Source organism: Furipterus horrens, unplaced genomic scaffold (assembly GCF_987537825.1).
Source record: "Furipterus horrens unplaced genomic scaffold, mFurHor1.1.pri manual_scaffold_1, whole genome shotgun sequence".
In the NCBI taxonomy this organism is placed as follows: Eukaryota; Metazoa; Chordata; class Mammalia; order Chiroptera; family Furipteridae; genus Furipterus; species Furipterus horrens.
Window position 1 is genome coordinate 191,855,361 of NW_028327171.1, and position 20,344 is coordinate 191,875,704.

The 20,344-nt window shown below is 36.0% G+C and overlaps 1 protein-coding gene and 1 pseudogene across 1 annotated transcript in view; one reads left to right on the forward strand and one right to left on the reverse strand.

Moving 5' to 3' along the window:
- ICA1L (islet cell autoantigen 1 like) overlaps positions 1-20,344 on the reverse strand; it is a 39,525-nt gene that overhangs the window by 796 nt on the left and 18,385 nt on the right. The window contains exons 4-11 of the mRNA XM_090282701.1: positions 18,566-18,689; positions 17,224-17,422; positions 14,096-14,221; positions 12,564-12,662; positions 11,226-11,311; positions 9,258-9,301; positions 6,621-6,875; positions 3,407-3,496 (exon numbers count right to left, since the gene is read on the reverse strand). Of these exons, the coding sequence (XP_090138827.1) occupies positions 3,407-3,496; positions 6,621-6,875; positions 9,258-9,301; positions 11,226-11,311; positions 12,564-12,662; positions 14,096-14,221; positions 17,224-17,422; positions 18,566-18,689 (1,023 nt within the window). The remainder of the gene's footprint in view (positions 1-3,406; positions 3,497-6,620; positions 6,876-9,257; positions 9,302-11,225; positions 11,312-12,563; positions 12,663-14,095; positions 14,222-17,223; positions 17,423-18,565; positions 18,690-20,344) is intronic.
- Positions 7,599-7,688, forward strand: LOC150022530 (small nucleolar RNA SNORA29; annotated as a pseudogene).

Sequence of the window (20,344 nt, forward strand, 5' to 3'; positions counted from 1 at the left end):
AGAAAAGACCTGATTAAAAGTGAAAAGGCAAGCAGTAGTGAAGTCTTCTGAGAAACACTAAGATAATTTATTCAAGGCTCTCAGATGAGGTTCAAAATTAAAAGTAACCTGTTCCTACAAAGTAGAAACATTACATTTGTAAACTTAGTGCTTAAAATATTTATTATAAAAGCATTATTAAAATACCAACATAAGGGGAAAAATTCCCCCTCACTCTAGAACATTAACACAGCCAACAGTCATTTTGGTTTTTAGTTGTTTCATTAGTCCTTTCCATGTGCACTTTACAAATTTTAAATATTTTTTAAAATTTCCTTTTTCAATTACAGTTTCCATATAATACTATCTTACTTTCAAGTATACAGCATAGTGATTAGATGTTTATATAACTTACGAAAGGATCACTTCAATAAGTCTAGTACCCATCTGACACCATACGTAGTTATTACAATATTACTGGATATATTCCCTACTGTACTTTACATTCCTGTGACTATTTTTATATGAGGAGAAATTAAGAAAATCCCATAGACAATTGTATCAAAAGAATAAAATACCTAGGAATAAATTTAACCAAGAGGGAAAAGATCTGTGGTCTGAAAACAGACACTGAGGGAGCAAATTAAAGAGGTCACAAATAAGTGGAAGGATACACCATGCTCATGATTGGAAATATTAATATCATTAAAAAGTCCATATTACCGAAAACAGTCTACAGATTCAGTGCAATTCCTATCAAAATACCAATGACATTCTTCTCAGAACTAGAACAAATAACACTAAGATTTATATGGAACCACAAAAGACCATGAATAGCCAAAGCAATTTTGAGAAAAAAATAACAAAGTTGGAGGTATCATACTCCCTAAGTTCAGACCATACTACAAAGCTATAATATTCAAACAGTATGGAACTGGCACAAAAACAAACACAAATATCAGTGGAACAGAATAGAGTCCAGAAATAAATCCTCTATATGGTTAACTAATATACAACTAAGGAGATAAGAATATACAATGGAGTAATGACAGTCTCTTTAAAAACTGGTTTGGGAACACAGGACAGATAATGCAAAAAAAATGAAATTGGACACCTTTCCTACATGACATAAAAAATAAACTCAAAATGAGTTAAAGATTTAAAGGTAAGGCCTGAAACCATAAAACTCCTAGTAGAAAATATAGGTAGTAAATATTGTACATCAGTCTGGGTAATATGTTTTTGGATAAGTCCCCTCGAGCAAGGGAAACAAAAGCAAAAATAAACACGGGACATCATCAAACTAAAAAGCTTCTGCCCAGTGAAGGAAGCCACCAACAAAAAGACACCTACTGAATGGGAGAAGATCTTTACCAATGGTATATGTGATAAGGGTTTGATATCCGAAATATATAAGGAACTCAAACAACTCAATAACAACAACAACAACAAAAATCTGATTAAAAATGGGGAGAGGACATGAAAAGGCATTTCTCCAAGGAAGACATACAGATGGCCAACAGACATGAAAAGATGCTCAGGATCACTAATGATCAGGGAAATGCAAATCAGAGCCACAATGAGATCACCTCATACCAGTAAGAATGGCTATTATCAAAAAGTAAACACATAACATCTTGGAAATGTAGAGAAAAGGGAACCCTTGTGCACTGTTGGAGTGGCTGCAAATTGGTACAACCACTATGGAAAACAGTATGTAGATTCCTCAAAAAACTAAAAATCAATCCATGATATGACTTAGCAATTCCACTTTTGGCAATTATCCAAAGAAATCGAAAACACTAATTCAAAAGATACATGCATACCTATATTCATTGTAGAATTATTTACAGTAGCCAAGATATGGAAGTAATCTAGATGTCCATGAATAAATATTTATACACACACACACAATGGGATACTATGCAGCCATAGAAAATAAGATCCTGCCATTTGTAGCAATATGGATGGACCTAGAGGGTATTATGCTAAGTGAAATAAGTCAGAAAGACAAATACCATATGGTTTCACCTATCTGTGGAATCTAAAAACACAAAGCAAAACAAAAACAGACTCATGGAAACAGACCAGAAAGATTCTTACCAGAAAGGAGAAGGTAGGAGGATGGATAAAAAAAAGGTGAAGAGGAATATAGTAAATAATACTGTGATAAGTTTGCATGGTAACAGATGGTCACTAGAATTAGTGGCGTGATCACATCGTAAGGTATAAAAATGTCAAATCACTATATTTTACACCTGAAACTAATATATACCAACTATATTTTACACCTGAAACTAATATATACCAACTATACTTAAAATTTCAATTAAAAATAAATTCAAAAGAATGAATACCTGAATTTAATAACATGGAGACCTTAGCTAAAATTATAAGAAGCAGTCTAGTAAAAACAAAAAAAGCAGTAGAACAGAGGGACTATATTCTATTAAGATGCCCATATCCAAAAAAATTTTTAGAGCTGTATAAATTTTCAGATTAAATAGGTTAAAGAGACATGGCAAGTGAATATAATATATACCCCTACACTTGCAGTACTGGAGGGGAAAAGTGTTGTAAAGGACATTACTAGGTCAACTCCCCAAATTGGAATACAAATACATGACAGATTATAGAAAAGTATGTTAATATTAAATGTACTGAAGTTTATAATCATACTGTGATTGTGCAAGTGAATATACTTGTTCTTAGGAAACACAGACTAACGTAATCAGGGGTAAAGGGTCATGATGTATGTAACTTACAACTGGTTCAGAAATAATACAGAGAGGCCTGCATAAAGCAAATGGGGTAAAACACTAACAATGAGTGGACCTGAGTAATGGGTATACAGATTTTTTGTGCTGTTTTCATTTATGCACAATTTTTGTACATTTGAAATTCTAATATTAACGGTTTGAAAAAATCAACATCAGCGACTAAGATTAATATGTATGTAAAGTTCTGCAAGACAGAGTGTGTCTATTTTCTGTGTATACCCTATTTGGTAATTACAACGTGGACCAGCTCTGCAGACAACAATATGGTAAGCACTCAATATGTTAGCAATTACTATGCACCAGGCCCTAGGCTAATGAGTGCGGGGATGCGTTATTTGTAAGTAGGCATCTGGTAATCAAAGAACATCTTCTATCCCCAGTGGTATTATCTATTATAGACAAACCTTAACACAAAATATAAAAGGTTAAAGTACAGAATTTAGTTTACTATGACAAGCTCACAAATTAGTATTCAATTCTTTCTATGGTGAGGGGTAGCCAGATACAGCTTTCATTTTAATTCCTTGCTTATAAAATATTTTTCAGGGTAATATGAGATGAAAAGTTTAAAGTGACCCTTTTCTACATTTATCTGAATTCAACCAATTGTTAATATGATGGCAAAGAATATTAAAAAAATAACTTACATTTTGTTAATTTCTTTGGACTCTGTGAAGGCACTGGTTTGTTATCAATGTGTGAAAGAGGAAGTTCTAATCCCTCTTTGGAGGCCCAGCCTAGGGTGAGGGAAGTAATGAATTATCCATTGTTAATCAAATAGGAAGTAGCATCAAGTAGCACCAGAGAAACAAGAAGAGATAAAAATAACTAATGTCATCTTTGTACCAGGGTAATATTCTACAGTATAAGAGGTGTAAAATACTTAGAGTTTATCTGCAGTTATGTATTTTATTCAAATCTAAATTTAGTCTCAGCTAGAGTTAGATTACACTTCCCTACATTTTCAAAGTGGTTTTGAAATACTGCCATGTACTACATAATGACAATTTAATCAATGACAGATCACATATACAACAGTGGTCCCGTAACATTATAATGAGCTGAAAAATTCATAGTGCCTCGTGACACCATAGCTGTCTTAACACAACACAGCATCGTGCAATGCACTGCATGTTTGTGGTGATGCTGGTGTAAACAAACCTGCATTGCCAGTTGTATACAAATATAGTGCATTCAATTAACAGTAGTAGGCTCTACTGTCTGGGTTTGTGTTACGCTCTATCATGTTTGCACAATGACAAAATCACCTAATGACACATTTCTCAGAACGTTTCCCCATCTTTAAGGGGACTGTAAATATACAAGTTTTTTTTTTTTTTAACAATTGAAAATGGATACGGTATAGAAAGAGAAGTCCTAAGAACTCAGGAAAAGAAGAAACAGACCTAACAATTAGAATCTTGAAACCAATAATTATGTTTATACCCTTGGACTCAGTAATCTCAGTCCTAGAAATATAAGGAAATAATTCAACTGAAGGAAAAAGAGCATGCATGATTATGTTTATTGTAGCATTATTTCTAAAATGAAAAGTAGAAACAGTAAGTAAACATTAGATTATTGTGGATAAATGTGACAAAATACTATGTAGTTGTTAAAGAGTTCATAATGAATACTCTGTTGGTAATAGGGAAATGTTTGCTGTAACATGAAGTTCTTTACACTATAATTAAAGCAGCACTAGAAAGGAAGTTAGATTCTCCTGCCTACAACCTTCCTTGTTTGGGAGAGATCATTTGAGACCCAGCATAATCTTTGGGGTTCTTAGAACATAGATATTTTAACTCTCAGGGCACCTCAGTTTCCTGGTCTACATCACAGGCACAAAAGAAGTAAACCTAAAGGAAAAGCTAGTGGAGTAGACAGAGTCCTGCACTAGGAGGCAGGAAACCAGATTTTTGTCTCCTGATGGCCTCAAATTAAGCAAGACCCTGAAATGCCTCTGCTATTACATGGAAATACCCTGTCAGCCTGCAGGCAGGGACCAGAACAAATGTTCTGAGTGGTGAAGAAACATTGTTGAGCCCTGGCTGGGAAGTTCAGTTGGTTAGAGCATTGTCCTGATACACCAAGGCTGCTGGTTCAATCCCTGGTCAGGGCACATACAGGAGACAACCAGTGATGGCATAGATAGGTGGGACAATGAATTAGTGTTTCCCTCTCTCTTCCTCCCTCCACCCTCCACTCTCTCTCCCAAATCAATAAAAAATTTTAAAAGAAATATTGTTGAGATTGTATTGCCAGAAAGAAAAAAGAATCCAGTGCTGCTAGAGATGTGACAAGAAGAAAGAGCAGAAGGAGTTCATAGGGAGAATGAATCAGTTTGTAAATATGTATAACAATTGGGCCATTGATATGCCATATGAGAATTATTGTTTTCTAAAATTTTATGATAGCAAAACATCTGAATTATCCTAGAATACCTCTTCATCAAATAATACTGTCCCTTCTCACTTTCAGGCTATGTAACAAACGTATTGAGTGATTGTATTTATTGAGCCAACTTTTTGCTACAAAGATGAATCGCCCCACAGAGGATGCCCTTGAGGTGCTTAGAGACTTCATAAAATACAATGGTCCTACAGATAAAGTATGAACATAAGTATTTTAATACAAAATATAATGCATTAAGACACTCCTAGGTACTATGAGGCTTTTTCCCAAGAGTTAAGATCTACTAAGGGATAAAGATAGAGATATAAAGCAAGATAAACTGATTATAACCATGGAAACGATTAGAGTCCAGAGGTGGAAGAAACCACTTCCACTTGGGCAGTATTGAGGATGTCTTCCAAGGCTGGCTGTCACGGAGCAAACACTGGACTGGGAATCTAACACTTGGGCTCAAGCCTAAGTTCCAATACTGAAACATCATAATTCAAAGAAGTGACACGTAAAGATGCCTCAGAGGGATCTGAAAATATTCAATATAGTTATAGGAAATGGTAACTGTTTTGAAGTAAGGTAGCTTAGGGCAGACATGCAGGCACAGGCAGGTTTTATCCTCAAGCCCATGGTGCTTCCTTTTTAAATAATGTAAGCAGGATGCTGACATCAGAATCTACTTCTTAGAGAGAGAACTCTAGAAGATGCATGGAAGGTTTGGGAGGACTCTGGCAACAACCCAGGAAACCAAATGAGGCTCTAAATGACTCTGGTTGAGGGAGCAGAAAGAAGTGGGAAATTTAAGACACGTTTTAGAAAGAGAATAGACAGGACTTAGCAACCAATACGGAAGTTGGGAGCTGGGGAGCACAATGGTTCCCAAGGTGCTGGGTTGGACACAGGATGATAGAACAGCAGGTGAGTAGAGGGACTCCTTGACATATAACCAAAGCAGGTGACTCTTTCCTCAGGATAATACCCTGCCTCTAGCTTTCTACTGCAGTTCCCACTCCTGCAGCCTTGCCCAGAAGGCTGCCATAGAACCAGCTTTGAGAGCTGTTCTTTTTTCCCTTGTCAACTCTGAACCCATGGAAGGAAAACACCAAACTTTGCTGGGTGGAAGAATCCACCTGCCTGTGCTTTGTAGGGGTAACTTAGCAGGTCGAAAGTTTCAGACAAAACACTGATTTTCTGTGTAGAGAAGACACCTGGGAAAGTCAGTGAAGAAAATGTGAGGTTTAGTGGAGGTGGCAGGAAAGCAGCCCTTGTTTCACTCTCACTGACAGACTCCAGTGGTGATATTTTTCCAGTTGACTGGTGTGACTACAGATTTTATCTAGTAGTACTGAAGTTAATTAAAATCAGTTGTCTTGATTTTAGCATCCACATGCACAATGTTTTGTTTCACAAAGACAAAATAAGTTATGGGTGTCCAAATGTTTCATAGACACTTACTGTTGAAAGCTCCAGCAGCATGAAGGCCAAGGTCAAAGAGATGTGAAGGAAGGAATCGTGCGGATTGAGCAAGAGACTCAGTCCCCACAGAAGGCTCCTGGGATATGAGACTGGCATTGAGGCTTCCCAAGTCAGTCTGACATTCTTTGGTCAATTCACTAGTACTTGAATAACTAGAACTTAGGAGGTTGTTCAGAAATGAGAATTCTTTCTCAAAATCATCTTCCAATGAATCTATAGGTAAATCTTTTGCAACTGTTGAGTGAAAATAAAAACAGGATGGCTTTTTACTTTTTGACAAAATAAGAATAGGATGTAGGGCAAATCAAAATAAATAAAATAAAACGTTATATATTTATGTGAGCCTTACAGTAACCACAAAGCAAGAAAACCTGTAACAGATACACAGAAAGTTAAAAGAATCAAAGCATATCACCACAAAAAGTCATCAAATCACAAAGGAAGAGAACAAGGAAAAAATAAAGAAACAAAGCAATTATAGAACAGTCAGAAAACAATAAACAAAATGATCATTAGTACTTATCAATAATTCAACAACAAATGGATTAAATTCTCCAATAAAAGGACACAGCATGACTGAATGGATTAAAAAAACAAACAAACCAGTATCCAATGATATGCTGCCCACAAGAGATTCACTTTAGCTTTAAGAATACATATGGGCTAAAAGTGAAGGCTTAAAAAATATATTCCATGCAAATGGTAACCAAAAAAGAGCAAGGGTAACTATATCTACTATACTCAAATACAAAGAATGAAATTAAACTTCTATCTTACACCACTCACAAAAATTAACTTCAAATGGATTAAAGAGTTATATAATACCTAAAACCATAAAACTTCTAGAATAAAAAATAGAAAAAAACCTCTTTGATACTCGTCTTGGTAATGATTTTTTTTTTGGGAGGGTACTACACTGGAAGTACAAGAAACAAATTAAAAAATAAACAAATGGCACTATATCAAATCAAAAATCTTCTGCACAGATCTGAAGAAAAAGGATTTATTTGTGCCCTCCTCCTATATGAAATGGCTGAACAGAAAATTAAAACTTAAAAAATTTTAGAAAATCCTGCATAGTATAAAAATTAGCAAAATGAAAAGGCAACCTATAAAATGGGTAAAGTATCTGCAAACCATATATCTGATACAGAGTTCATCGAAAATATGTAAGGAACTCATACAATTCAATAGCAAACAAAATCCCAAATCTGATTTAAAAATGGGCAAAAACCTGAATGGACATTTTTTTCCAACCAAAGAAGACATACAAATGGCCAACAGGTACATGAAAAGGTGCTCAACAACACTAATCATCAGGGAAATACAAATCCAAACCATGAGATACCACTTCACATCTGTTAGAATGGCTATTATTTAAAAAAAAAAAAAGAACAAATGCTGGTGAAGATAGAGAAAAAGGTAAACTTGTGTACTGTTGATAGGAATGTAAATTGGTATAGCCATTATAGAAAACAGTATGGAGGTTCCTAAAAAACTTAAAAGTAGAACTACCATATGATCTAGCAGTTCTACTTCTGGGTACATACTCTTTCAAAATTAGCATCTGCACCCAATGGTTACTGCATCATTATTTACAATAGCCAAGACATGGAAACATCCTAAGTGTCTGTCACAGAGGAATGAATAGAGAAAAAATATACATACAAACAAGAGAATATTATTCAGCCATAAAAAAAAAAAAAATAGAAGGAAATTCTGCCATTTTCTACAACATGGATGAACCTAGAGGGCATTGTGCTAAGTGCAATAAGTTACACAGAGAAAGACAAATACTATATGATCTCACTTAAAAGTGAGATCTAAAAAAGCCAGACTCATAGAAACAGAGAATATATTGGTAGTTGCTAGGGCCTGGGTGGTAGAGGAAATGGGGAGATTGGTCAAAGGGTACAAAGAAATTCTGGGCTAATGTACAGCATGGTAACCATTAGTTAAAAATACTGTATTGTATCCTTGACAGTGGCTAAGGGAGTAAATTTAAATGTTCTTACCCCCAAAATCAATACGGTGACATGAGAGGTGATGGATGGGTTACCTAATTTTATTGTGAAAATCATTTATATATGTGATAATTACATATATATCTAATCATCACACTGTACACCTTAACCTTACACAGTGTTATATGCCAATTACTACTAAAAAAGCTAGAAAAAAATCTTACTCAAAAGTCTTTGTATAGAAGAGACATAAAGTGACTTAAGGGGAGGGGATTTCAGGGATTGGTTGAATAAGGTGAAGGGATTAAGAAGTAAAAGTAGGTAGTTACAAAATAGACAAGGAGATGTAAAGTATAACATAGGAAATATAGTCAATAATATATAGTCAATAATATCACACTAACTATGTATGGTGTCAAGTGGGTACTGGATATATCAGGGACAGGGAACACTTTGTAAAGATGACTGTCTAACCACTATGCTGTACACCTGAAACTAATACAAAATAATGATGAATGTAAACTGTAAAAGAAAAGAGTGATTTAAAAAAATTTGAATAGATATTAACATAATCTCTTTTTAAAAGTTGTGACAAACTGTTTTGATATGTAAAATGTTATCATTTCACATTTTAATGACTTTACCATCTTACCTGATTCACTTCCCAAGCTCATGTCCTCATCTGACAAAGCTAACCTGAAATAAAAACCAAAAAAAAAAAATGCAAAAATTTTGGTTAAAATACATTTGGGACTCATTCCACAGTTGTTATTTATTTATATTTTTCATTTTTAAACTGGTTGTCTGGTAGATCTCTTAAAATCTGTCTTAGACAAATCCTGCTTCTTCTCTAGATCTACACATACTGTGAACATAATTCCTTATTCATTCAGTAAACATCTACTCATTATTGGCAAAGCACCAGCCACTGTATTCAGCATTGTAGGCACAGTGCTAGCATTATCTTACAGAGAACCTCTTACCCCCAAACCTGTTGAGTGACATTTACAAAAGAAGACACACTTGTCTAAAGTATTTTCAGTCAATACTAATTTTGAATATTTATATCATCCATCTGGTATGAAAATAAAAAAATGAAACAAAGATGCCCTGGCCAGGTAGCTCAGTTGGTTATAGCTCAGTTGATTAGAGCATTGACCCCTATCCAGGTTGCAGGTTCAACCTCTGGTCAGGGCACATACAAGAATCAGCCAATGAATGCATAAATAAGTGGAACAGCCAATCGATGCTTCTCTTTCTCTAAAATCAACCAATAAAAAAATAAAAGAAAGGAAGAAATGAGTCAAAGAAATTGAACACAGGTTAAGTCATTATTCCTGGAATTTAGCCTCAAAATTTTAGCGTTGAAGGTTGTTTTTAGTAAGTTTGTAAGATAAAAGCGATACAGTATTTGCAAATACAAGAATAAGCCTAAAGAGCAAATACACACTTATGACTTACAGTGAAATTTCCGATGACAGTATATACATGTTTTTTTAAACAACTTGGGTGGAAGAGAAGATGAAGTGCTTTGGAATCTCTTAACTCAAAAGGTAACTCTCATAATGCTGAAGATACATGAGAAGATTTTGAATAAAAATTTTATGAAATGTAATCATGGAAAAAATTTACTAAATATATTTAAAGTAGCACAATTTTAAATGTCAATGTAGAACTAAGTTTAATTTGTAACTATACATTTGATTATTTAATCTATATACTAAAACATTTATATGCAAGTTAGCCAAAAAAAAAAAAAAGTGTTTGAATAGCCCCACAGAGAAAAGAAATGTTTATATTGCAAATCCCCTTTCAACTCAACAGTATATGGTTTATAATTGTTTGGGCCTTATTTCTGGGTTCATTATTATACTCAGTGCAATCTGGTTAAAATGAGACATATGTGGCAGCTCTGAAAGGAAAACAAAGGTAAGCTGTAATAATAAGGGAAACAGGCAACATGAAGCATGTGTACAGCAAGAGCCACCAGTCTCAGGTACCCAGACCCAGGCCCAGGCCCATATGTGTTGCTTTGAGGATTGATTTTCAATAGCTTCTGTTCTCAAAGCTGCTGGCACCTGTCCCTTTCTTTTGCAAGCTGCCCCTTCTGGAATTCACTAGGCAGTAACTATTAATATAAGACTGTCTCTTCCTAAACCACAGAATTTGGAGTTACCACCCCAATCTGTTCTGTACTCTGGTCATCGACTGCCTGCCATGTTAAAAATGGGAGGGAAGAATTAAGCCCTGGCTGCTGTGGCTCAGTGGATTGAGTGTCGGCCTGCGAACCAAGTGTCGCTGGTTCGATTCCCAGTCAGGGCACATGACTAGGTTGCACGTCAGGTCCCCAGTTGGGGGCGCGAGTGAGAGGCAACCACACAGTGATGTTTCTCTCCCTCTCTTTCTCCTTTCCCCTCTCTCTAAAAAATAAATTAAAATAAACAAATAATTTTTTTTTAAAAATGGGAGGAAAAAATTAAGGCTTCAAAACAGATTTTTAATATTAATTGGAAAAATGACATAGAAATAAGTATTCAATAAGCCAGAGAAGAAGCAATTCTTTTCAAATATACAATGATATCCAGAACTTCCATAATATACATAACTTTTGCCTGCTTACTTATTGAAGTTTTCAGTGAGTGAATTGTTTTCTATTTGTTCTTCTTTGTGATCTTCAGTAAGCTTGCTTGAAGTGTCTTGTAGTTGCTAAGGATAAGATGTTCAATGTTAAGTAGATGAAAATAATCTGCTCCTCTCTTTGTGCAAACAAAATTAGAATAAAAATTCTAAAGAACAATATAAAATAGAAATAGTTCTGAAGTAGTCAGTGAGAGATACGGGAAATGTATGCTAATATAATTTGAATTGAGCCCCATGTCCTTGGGAACTACACACTGTAACGTGGGCTAGCGACAGTTTCCAACTTTGTAATATGCCAAAGAAGACTTACAGAGTGTTGCTAGCCTGTACGGCAATGCTTAAAAAACAACTCAAGATATTCAATTTCAATTCTGAGCAGAAATTGGGTATTAAATTTGGCTAAATACATAGTATGCTATCCAGTGAAGTATTAATATATGAAAAGTGAAAAACAAAACATACAAAAACAAAAACACTAATTCAAGGGTATCTATTAGATTGCAATATGCTCTGTTAGAACATGACTTAAAAATCCATATTAAATCTCAGGAATGTACAGTTGCAAGATGTGAATCCATCACAGATGCCACATCTAGCTTGAATAAAGCCACCAACAATATCTTCAAGCTCTACTGAAAATACGGCAGAATAGTAAGTTCAAAGGTACTGAAACCTCACCTACCAGAATGATTACCCCAGTGTGACTGCTGAATAAGCCATATGCAAAGAAGGTGCACAGGAAGATATACAAATGTTGAAAGCATTATAATCATAGGCCGAGAGTATCTTTTATATGTAGGTATTACAGAAAGGCTGATTTAATGCCGCAGTCTCTTCAGATATAATTACCAAACTGGCATAATTTTTGAACCATGAATCACATCTAAGACATGAATGTTAAAGCAAGAATATTTTTTTTTAACTTCTAAAATTGTCAGGCAGGTAATATGGTCATTTTTTTTGAAACACATGACCACTTCCCATCACTTGTTCTTTCTAAGTTTTTCCTTTCCATAACCTTTTATCTCTTTTGCATTTTAATTTTCACATTCTTCCTCTTTTATTAGCCCCCTATTATTATCTTGAGCCCATCAGCAATATTCCCATGTATTTTTTTAGTGTTGCTGATGGCATTTGGAATCAGGGAAGTGCAGAAAAATGATTGGCGAAAGGAGTGCAGATTCTTAGCAAAAGGAGTGTAAAAAAATGTTTCCCAATGTTTTGTAAATTTGAAATTAGGCTTAGCAAAAACTTTCAATGTTATTACTGAAATGAAGTGTACTATATATCTAACGAAATAACATGGAAAGGAATGTACCTTGAGAGCTACAAAGTCATGTGGATGAAAGCCAGTATAGTCCCCACGGATTTGGGACATCATTCGAACTGTTTTCTCCCAAAATCTAAGTAGTGTTCTCTGCAGAAAAAGAAAAGGTGATATTATAGTTCTGCTTCCTCTCCATGATTTTTTTTCAGTGCTGTTTTTCCTCACTAGTGTAATAGATGAATAGCTGCCAAATAATAATCAGAAACTAAAATCAATTTCCAAGTTTGGGGAACCAGAAAGTGCTGTAAGTAGTAGTTCTGCCTAAGAATTGGCTTCTGTATCTGCATGTCTGTGTGTTGTCTGTATACAGCACTGGAATGTGCCCTGGAGCCAGCTACAGAGGAACTGCAGCCAAGAGAATGAAACTGGTGGATTAGAACGCCCTCTGAGGAATCCAAAAGAGAAATGTTAAAGGCACCAAAATACTGTATTTGTATTAGGAGTATGTGTAAACCTTTATGTTGGTAAGTATATATAGTCTTTTATTAATTGGAGAAAATAATATGTACACTAAATTTGGTCTTTCATTTAGGGTTCAAGAAATACTTGCCAAAAAATGTATTCTCAAGCTAACTCAAGTAATGGAACAGTTTCCTTGATGCTTAAAGGTTCTCGTTCAAAGTGAGGGGGATGAATGGGGAGAATAAAGGGGAACTGAACTAATAGCTCTCAAGTGCATCCTTTCTTTCATTTTTTTTAGACTCAAATATGCTTCAGATGTTAGTGCATCCTTTCCTGATTCTTGAATTCCACAGTATTGAAATGAATTAGGTAGATTTCCTAGAAGCATTAGTGAATGTCCATTTCCTTTAATTTATTCTTTCCTTATGTAAATGCAGTTTATTCTCCTACTTTGCCATTCACAAATACATGTTACAATCAGTACCTGCTACTTATTACTATATACCCTATTCATTGTATGCTAGGTATGTGTGATTTGGGATAATAATACAGCACACGTGAGACTTTTGAGGTTAAAGTGATGTGGATGGCAACCTTGGCAGAATTAAAACACAGACACAGACACGCACACACAACCTAGAATTAGAAAATGTAGGTTTTTAAGCCCAACACTGCCATTTACTTTAATTATCATAGGTTTCACTTTTCTCATCCATAAAATGATAGAAAAATTAAAAATGTTGGAGGTCAAAGCATCTTTGCTTCAAGTGAAATATATGGAGAAGTTCAAAGTGGAGCAGCTCTACATAAACCAGGGCTAATGTGCCTTAAATCCTGCCTCTTCAACATTCCCCTCCTCAACCCTAGACTGTCTCTAGGCCTCTCTGTCCTAGGACACCAAAGAGAATATTGTAAAGCTACTGGAGTAGATGGTCCCTAATGTCTTTTACAGTCTAGAATTCTATAACTTTCTGATTGTCATAACCTCAGTAAGTCAATTTTAGCAAACCAAAGGACTCTGATCAATTATACTTTTTTTTTACATCCTTTAGAAAACTTTTAAAAAGGAATCTCTCCGCTTATCTTTACTGCAAGGACATGCTTACTATGAAGGCAGGTACCTGGTAGGTAGTTAGTGAATGAGATAACATATTGCAGCGACTAGCTCCAAGTAAATCTACTTTCTGACAAACATCCATCTTCAACTTGTCAAAAGAAGCTTTGCTGTTTCTCACTTGGATCTGTACCTGCAACCGCAAAAATGTTACAGATTATAAATATATCATAAAGGTTCATGATACATATTTTCAGACACATGATATTATAATAAAGAAGACTAATTCCCTTCCCCTGTTTTATTTCATGATCAATGGTAAAGATTTTGGCTATTTTTAGTAATTTTATATGAGACTCTTTCCAAGTATCTTTATGCTGAGAGAGTATGTAATAATAGATAAGTATATCGTTAAGAAGGAAAAAAAAACACAGATTTCAAATAAAAAGTAACACCTAGAACTACGGATGAATAATACTTAGGTAAGAATAGAAGAATAAATGGAAAGGGGACAGAGTTAAAGTCTTAAGAAGCATTTAAAATTTCTTCTGAATTGATTTTAGAGAGACAGGAAGGGAGAGAGAGAGACGGAGAGAGGGGGGGGGGGAGAGACATCAAGTTGTTTTTCCACTCATTGGTTGATTCTTGTGAGTGACTAGGGATTGAACCCACAACCCTAGTGTATCCAGATGATGCTCTGACCTGGCCAGGGCAAGAGAAGCGTTAATAATAGTTCTAAGTCATGGGGATATATTTATATATTTAAATACATTCCTATTCTATTTTATAAGAAATAGTATAACTGTATAAGCACAGTTTGAGTCGTGTCACTAAGTAATGTGAATACTCAACTATTACAGATTTTATTTATCTTTAGAAAGAGGAAAGGGAGGGAGAGAGAGAAACATCGATGTGCGAGAAGAACATCAATCAGCCGCCTCCCGCATACCTCCAACTGTGAACCCTGCCTGCAACCCAGGGCTGTGCCCCTATCAGGATTCAAACCTGTGACCTTTCAGTTTGCAGGACAAAGCCCAACCCACTGAGCCACACTAGTCGGGGCTGAATACTTAACTTTTAAATATACTCATTCATTCAACAAATATTTATGAGGTAGCTGTTCTGTGCCATGTCATTGGGATATTGTGGTGAACAAAACTGTTCTTCCCCACCATCCCTGAGTGGGAAAACACAGGAAAAAAGAAGTAAATAAATATGTAAGATAATCTCAAGCTGTAAAGATAGCATAGGTGAACAGAAATGGGTGACTACTTTTGATAAGATAATCAGGGAAGCCCTTGGTGAGCTCATGCATGATGTTTGAACTGGGAGAGAAAGGTGATGATTGGGCCATGCTCACACCCTGAGGAAAGCATTCCAGGCCCAGGGAAAAGCACGGACAAAAGTCCTGGGCATGGGAGGTGGGTGAGGAGCTTTTGTTTGCAGAACAGGAAAGAATAGGGTAGGACATATTCCTTCCTGGAGCACAGAAAATAAATTCAAGATGTGGCTGCAGGGGAATCAAGGATCAGACTGTCAGGCTATTTGGGTCCAAATAAGAGGTTTGGATATTTTTTTCAATTGAGGTGAAATTCACATAACACTTAACCATTTAAAAATTTACAACTAAGTGATATTAATGAATTCACAATGTTGTGCAACCACTGCCTTGAATTGTATTCTAAGTGTCAAGTATTATAAAGGGAGTAAAATTATAGGTTGCTATGGTCTGAGGCCATGTGTCCACCTACTTCCTAGATCTGTTGGGACTAATCAACCATCAGTGAGACCACCTGTAACAGCTGGTATAGAATAAAGGCTTCGTCGATATTCAATATAATTTTTATTGTAGGTACTCTAAATATTTATGAAATGAAGGAGTAAATGACTTTCATTATTCATGTATCATAAATTTAGGTGATACAATTTATAATAAGGAGTTCAATCAGAAAAAAACATGTCCATACATAGTTGCTTTAAAGGTTTGTGATCAAATTACATATTATGACAGAAAAACTGGATGACTTGACTTTGCTTATAATTAATAATAATTTTACCTGAACTTTTACTAATATAATTTTTCTCATTAATGAACTGTTGCCCTCCTGCAAACTAGCCCCTTCCCCTCTCACTGAAAATAAATAAAAATCTGAAAGAAAAAACAACAAAAAAAGGCATGGTGGAGGTCCTAGACCAAAGAGGCCTGTCAGTCTAGCCTGGGGAAAGAAGGGATTGGTTAGGACGTGAACCCACCTGAAGAGCACCAAAGCACCTGGTCTGTCCCATACCCAAACTAATATAAGCACAGGGGAACAAAGCAACTAGCTCTGGATCATGGTCTGCTTGCTTATAACCTGCACCTGCTAGTGAATTCACCTGTTCTCTCCAATGGCCACGCGCTTTAGCAGAATTCCCCCTGCCCCCCTGCCCCCAGTGCTGCACTGACCTGTGCGGTTTTTGAACTCCCCCAGGAGTATGTGACTCTGCGGCCTTAGCAGCTGTATAGCCCATCACCATGTGGGCCCCCCCACAGGCTCCAAGAGGGAGCCTGAAATGAACAGCAGCTGGAAACAAGCTAAGCTCTGAATGGGGACTATGACCTCTTAGCAGTCGCATGAAGACTCCAAAGAACTGTATTTTGAATTGGAGCAGAAGCTCTGGACACTGGCTTTTGTCTTGGTCTTGCTGAGATGGGCTTTGAGGTAGGAGTCTGCCATTCTCCCAGATCTTGCAGCACCTGAATAAAACCTCTTTTTTCACCAGCATCTGTTTCACAAGTTTGGCTTTTTTGGTGATAGCTGTACACCTGTTTTTGTTTGGTTACAAAAGATCTCCAAGCAACCAAGAATTTATAATATACCTTCTTAAAAATAGTCTGATCTGCCCTGGATGGGTGGCTCAGCTGGTTGGAGCATCATCCTGTACACCAAAAGGGTGCAGGTTCGATTCCCAGTCACAGCACATACTTAGGTGTCAGGTTCAATCCCAGTCAGAGCACATACAGGGGGCAACTGATTGATGTTTCTCTCTCACATCAATGTTTCTTTCCCACTCTCTCTCTCTCTCCCTCTCCCTCTAAAATCAATAAACATATTCTCAAGTGAAGATTTTTAAAAAGTAATCTGATCTTAGGTTATTCTGTAAAAGTTCAACAGGTTTATGTATCAAGAAAAGGAAAAAGATATATTGTCATACTTTTCTGAACTTTTCCATTTGCTTTGAAGTGTCTGGGTCCAGTTCTTGGGACACATCTTTCATCCACAGCAGAGCTCCTCTGTACTCTGTGCGGGCCTGCTCCATCTGATTAACTGTCATCAAGGTATCAGAGATTGCCCTATGACTGAACGTTGTCACTTCTTGCTTAAGACGAGACAGGGGAGTAAACAAAGCCAATCTAATGACAGAGAGGTAAAAATCAAAGAGATGTATATTCCAAAAGGAAAACAAAGGTTTAAAACAACCATAAAACAATATTTGTTGTCAAGATGAGTCTATAAATAGGGAATTATTAAGATGCTTAAAGAGCTTTAGAAAGCAAATAAGGATCATATAGACAACTCAGAATTGTTAATAAAGATGTGTCTATATTTTTCCCTTTTCTTATTTTAGGAAATATATCATTTTTGTAACATTTTGGATGTTAATCCATGTATAAATTATCTGTCAAGTAAAGTTGCCATTTAGAAAAGTGTTCCATGGATGAAAGAGATCCTATATTTATAAAGTGTTATCCTATAAATAGTCTTTGACAAATTTAGGAAAAACCTAGGTATAGAAAAGCAGATGAAATACTAGAACTAAAGAGGATCAAATTCTTAGCAGCTGAGGATGAGGACAAACAAACAAGGAGTTGGGAAACAAGTTAAACCCAGCTCCTCTGGTCAGCTTTTGACTAAGGGTCTTGTATTGAGTGTCTCTGTCGCTTTCTTAAAGATGGACTTTGGCATTGATGTGTGTTTCAGAAGAAAATTACTTAAGTTATCAGTGGTCATTACAGGTCTGATAAGGCCTGTCTTTATTTTCTTTTGAAAATGCAAAGATTTTTGGCTGTATTTAGTGAAGTAAGAGATTCTTTTCAGCAGGTATCTTTAAGATTAAAAAAAAAAAAGCTGCAACATGATAAGTGCAAAATGCGCAATTAAAAAGAAAATATTCCCTCTGCTTAAACAGAAAAGTTCCAATGTACTGAGTAGATAGTATAGTAGCCAAAAAAGTTAAAGATACCTATATATATTTAAATTTTAGCTATGCTATGCCTCTGTTACATTAAATCCCTTAATAAATTTAAACACAGGTCTAAGGTCCATTTCCAGAAATTAAGCAACTGAGAATGTTGATTTTTAAATTATTTAAAATATTATTTAAAATATAAAATAAACAAGAGGTAGGCATCAGAACAATTATTTATTGCAACATATTTCTCTTTTAACCCTCTACTGGAATGATCAATAACCTTTTCAAATACGCACATTTAGGTACATACATCAAAACTGTCATATTGACTACAGATTTAAGGATGATGCAAAACCATGTGAACCTTTGCTTGGCTGAGGAGCAGAGTGCCTTGCCGGTGGCAGCCATCATCTTGCCAGCTTGCGATGTATCTCGTTCTGCTTGAAGCTTTAAAAAGATCCCTAGTTCATTTTCTTCCTCTGATAAAACTAGGAAAAAATTACAGTATAGTTCATTGTTTCATTTTTATCATTTGTTTAAAACACACATAACTAAAATTCTTACAGAAATAATTACCTACTCATAAGAATTACTTGGGGGGCAGAGGGTGAAGAAGAGGACATTTTAAAAATGTAATTCCTGAACTCAATATCCAGAGATTCTGCATTTATAGGTCCAAGGATCTGCTATTATTTTTTATTATTTTATTCATTTATTTATTTTTTAACAAGCATTACAGATGGTTTTGATGCAGTGAATCCATGGAACTCACTTTGGGAAAGACTGATCTTTAGTTTAAAAAACTGGAAAAAAACAAAATAAAATCACAGATGATGCATTTTCAAATGTGCAGAGATGCATTTTAGAATCTGCCTCTTACAAAGTATCCGCTTCCTGTTTAAATTTAACCTATTCTTTTTTAAAGATTTTATTTATCTATTTATTTTCGGAGAGACGAGAAGGGGGGGAGAAAGAGAGGGAGAGAAACATTGATGTGCCAGAGAAACACCAATCAGTTACCTCTTGCATGCCCCCAACTGGGGACCTGTCCTGCAACCCAGGCATGTGCCCTGACAGGGAATCAACCAGCAACATTTTGGTTCAAAGGCCAGCACTCAATCCACTGAGCCACACCAGCCAGGGCTAATTTTAACTTATTTTTGACTCCTATCCTGGCTCAGTTTCCTGTGTTCAGTCCCCCAGACCCGCAGATGTCCATGATTTTGCTGGTGAAATCCTAAAAGTTGTTGTGCAGTACCTTACCACTCAAAAGTGTGGGCCACGAACCAATGTCTATCCAGACCACTTGTTACTAGCCTGTGACAAGTGCCAAAACTAAAAAGTTGTTTAGAAACACTTACTTATTTGACTAAGTATTTTATTTTTTAAATATATTTTATTGATTATGCTATTACAGTTGTTCCAATTTTTTCCCCCTTTGCACCCTCCTGCCGTTACCCCCGTTCCCTCCAGCAATCCACCCCCCTCCCTTTAGTTCGTATCTATGGGTCATGCATATAAGTTCTTCGGCTACTTCATTTCCTATACTGTTGTTAACATCCTCCTGTCTATTTTGTACCTACCAATTTGTACCTCTTAATCCCTGTGCCTTTTCTCCCATCCTTCCCCTTCCCCCTCCTAAATGATAACCCTCCAAATGATCTCCATATCTATGATTCTGTTCCTGTTCTGCTTGTTTCCTTAGTTTGTTATTTATATTCAATTATTGATAGTTGTGAATTTTTTGCCATTTTAATGTTCATACTGTTGATCTTATTTTCCTTATATAATTCCCTTTAACATTTCATTTAATAGTGGTTTGGTGGATGAACTCCTTTAGCTTTACCTTGTCTGGGAAGCACTTTATCTGCCCTTTGATTCTAAATGATAGCTTTGCTAGGCAGAGCAGTCTTGACTGTAGGTCCCTGCTCTTCATGACTTTGAATATATCTTGCCAATACCTCCAGCCTGCAAAGTTACTTTTGAGAAATTAGCTGACAGTCTTAGGTAATCGCCAGGGTGGAGCAACCCATGTCACTGCTTTGTGAACTCTGTATGGGGAAGGGCTCGGAGAGGGGACAGTGCCGCTGCCTGGCCTCTGGAGTTTCTCCCAGGAGGAAGCTGTCTCCAAGGACTTGCTCTG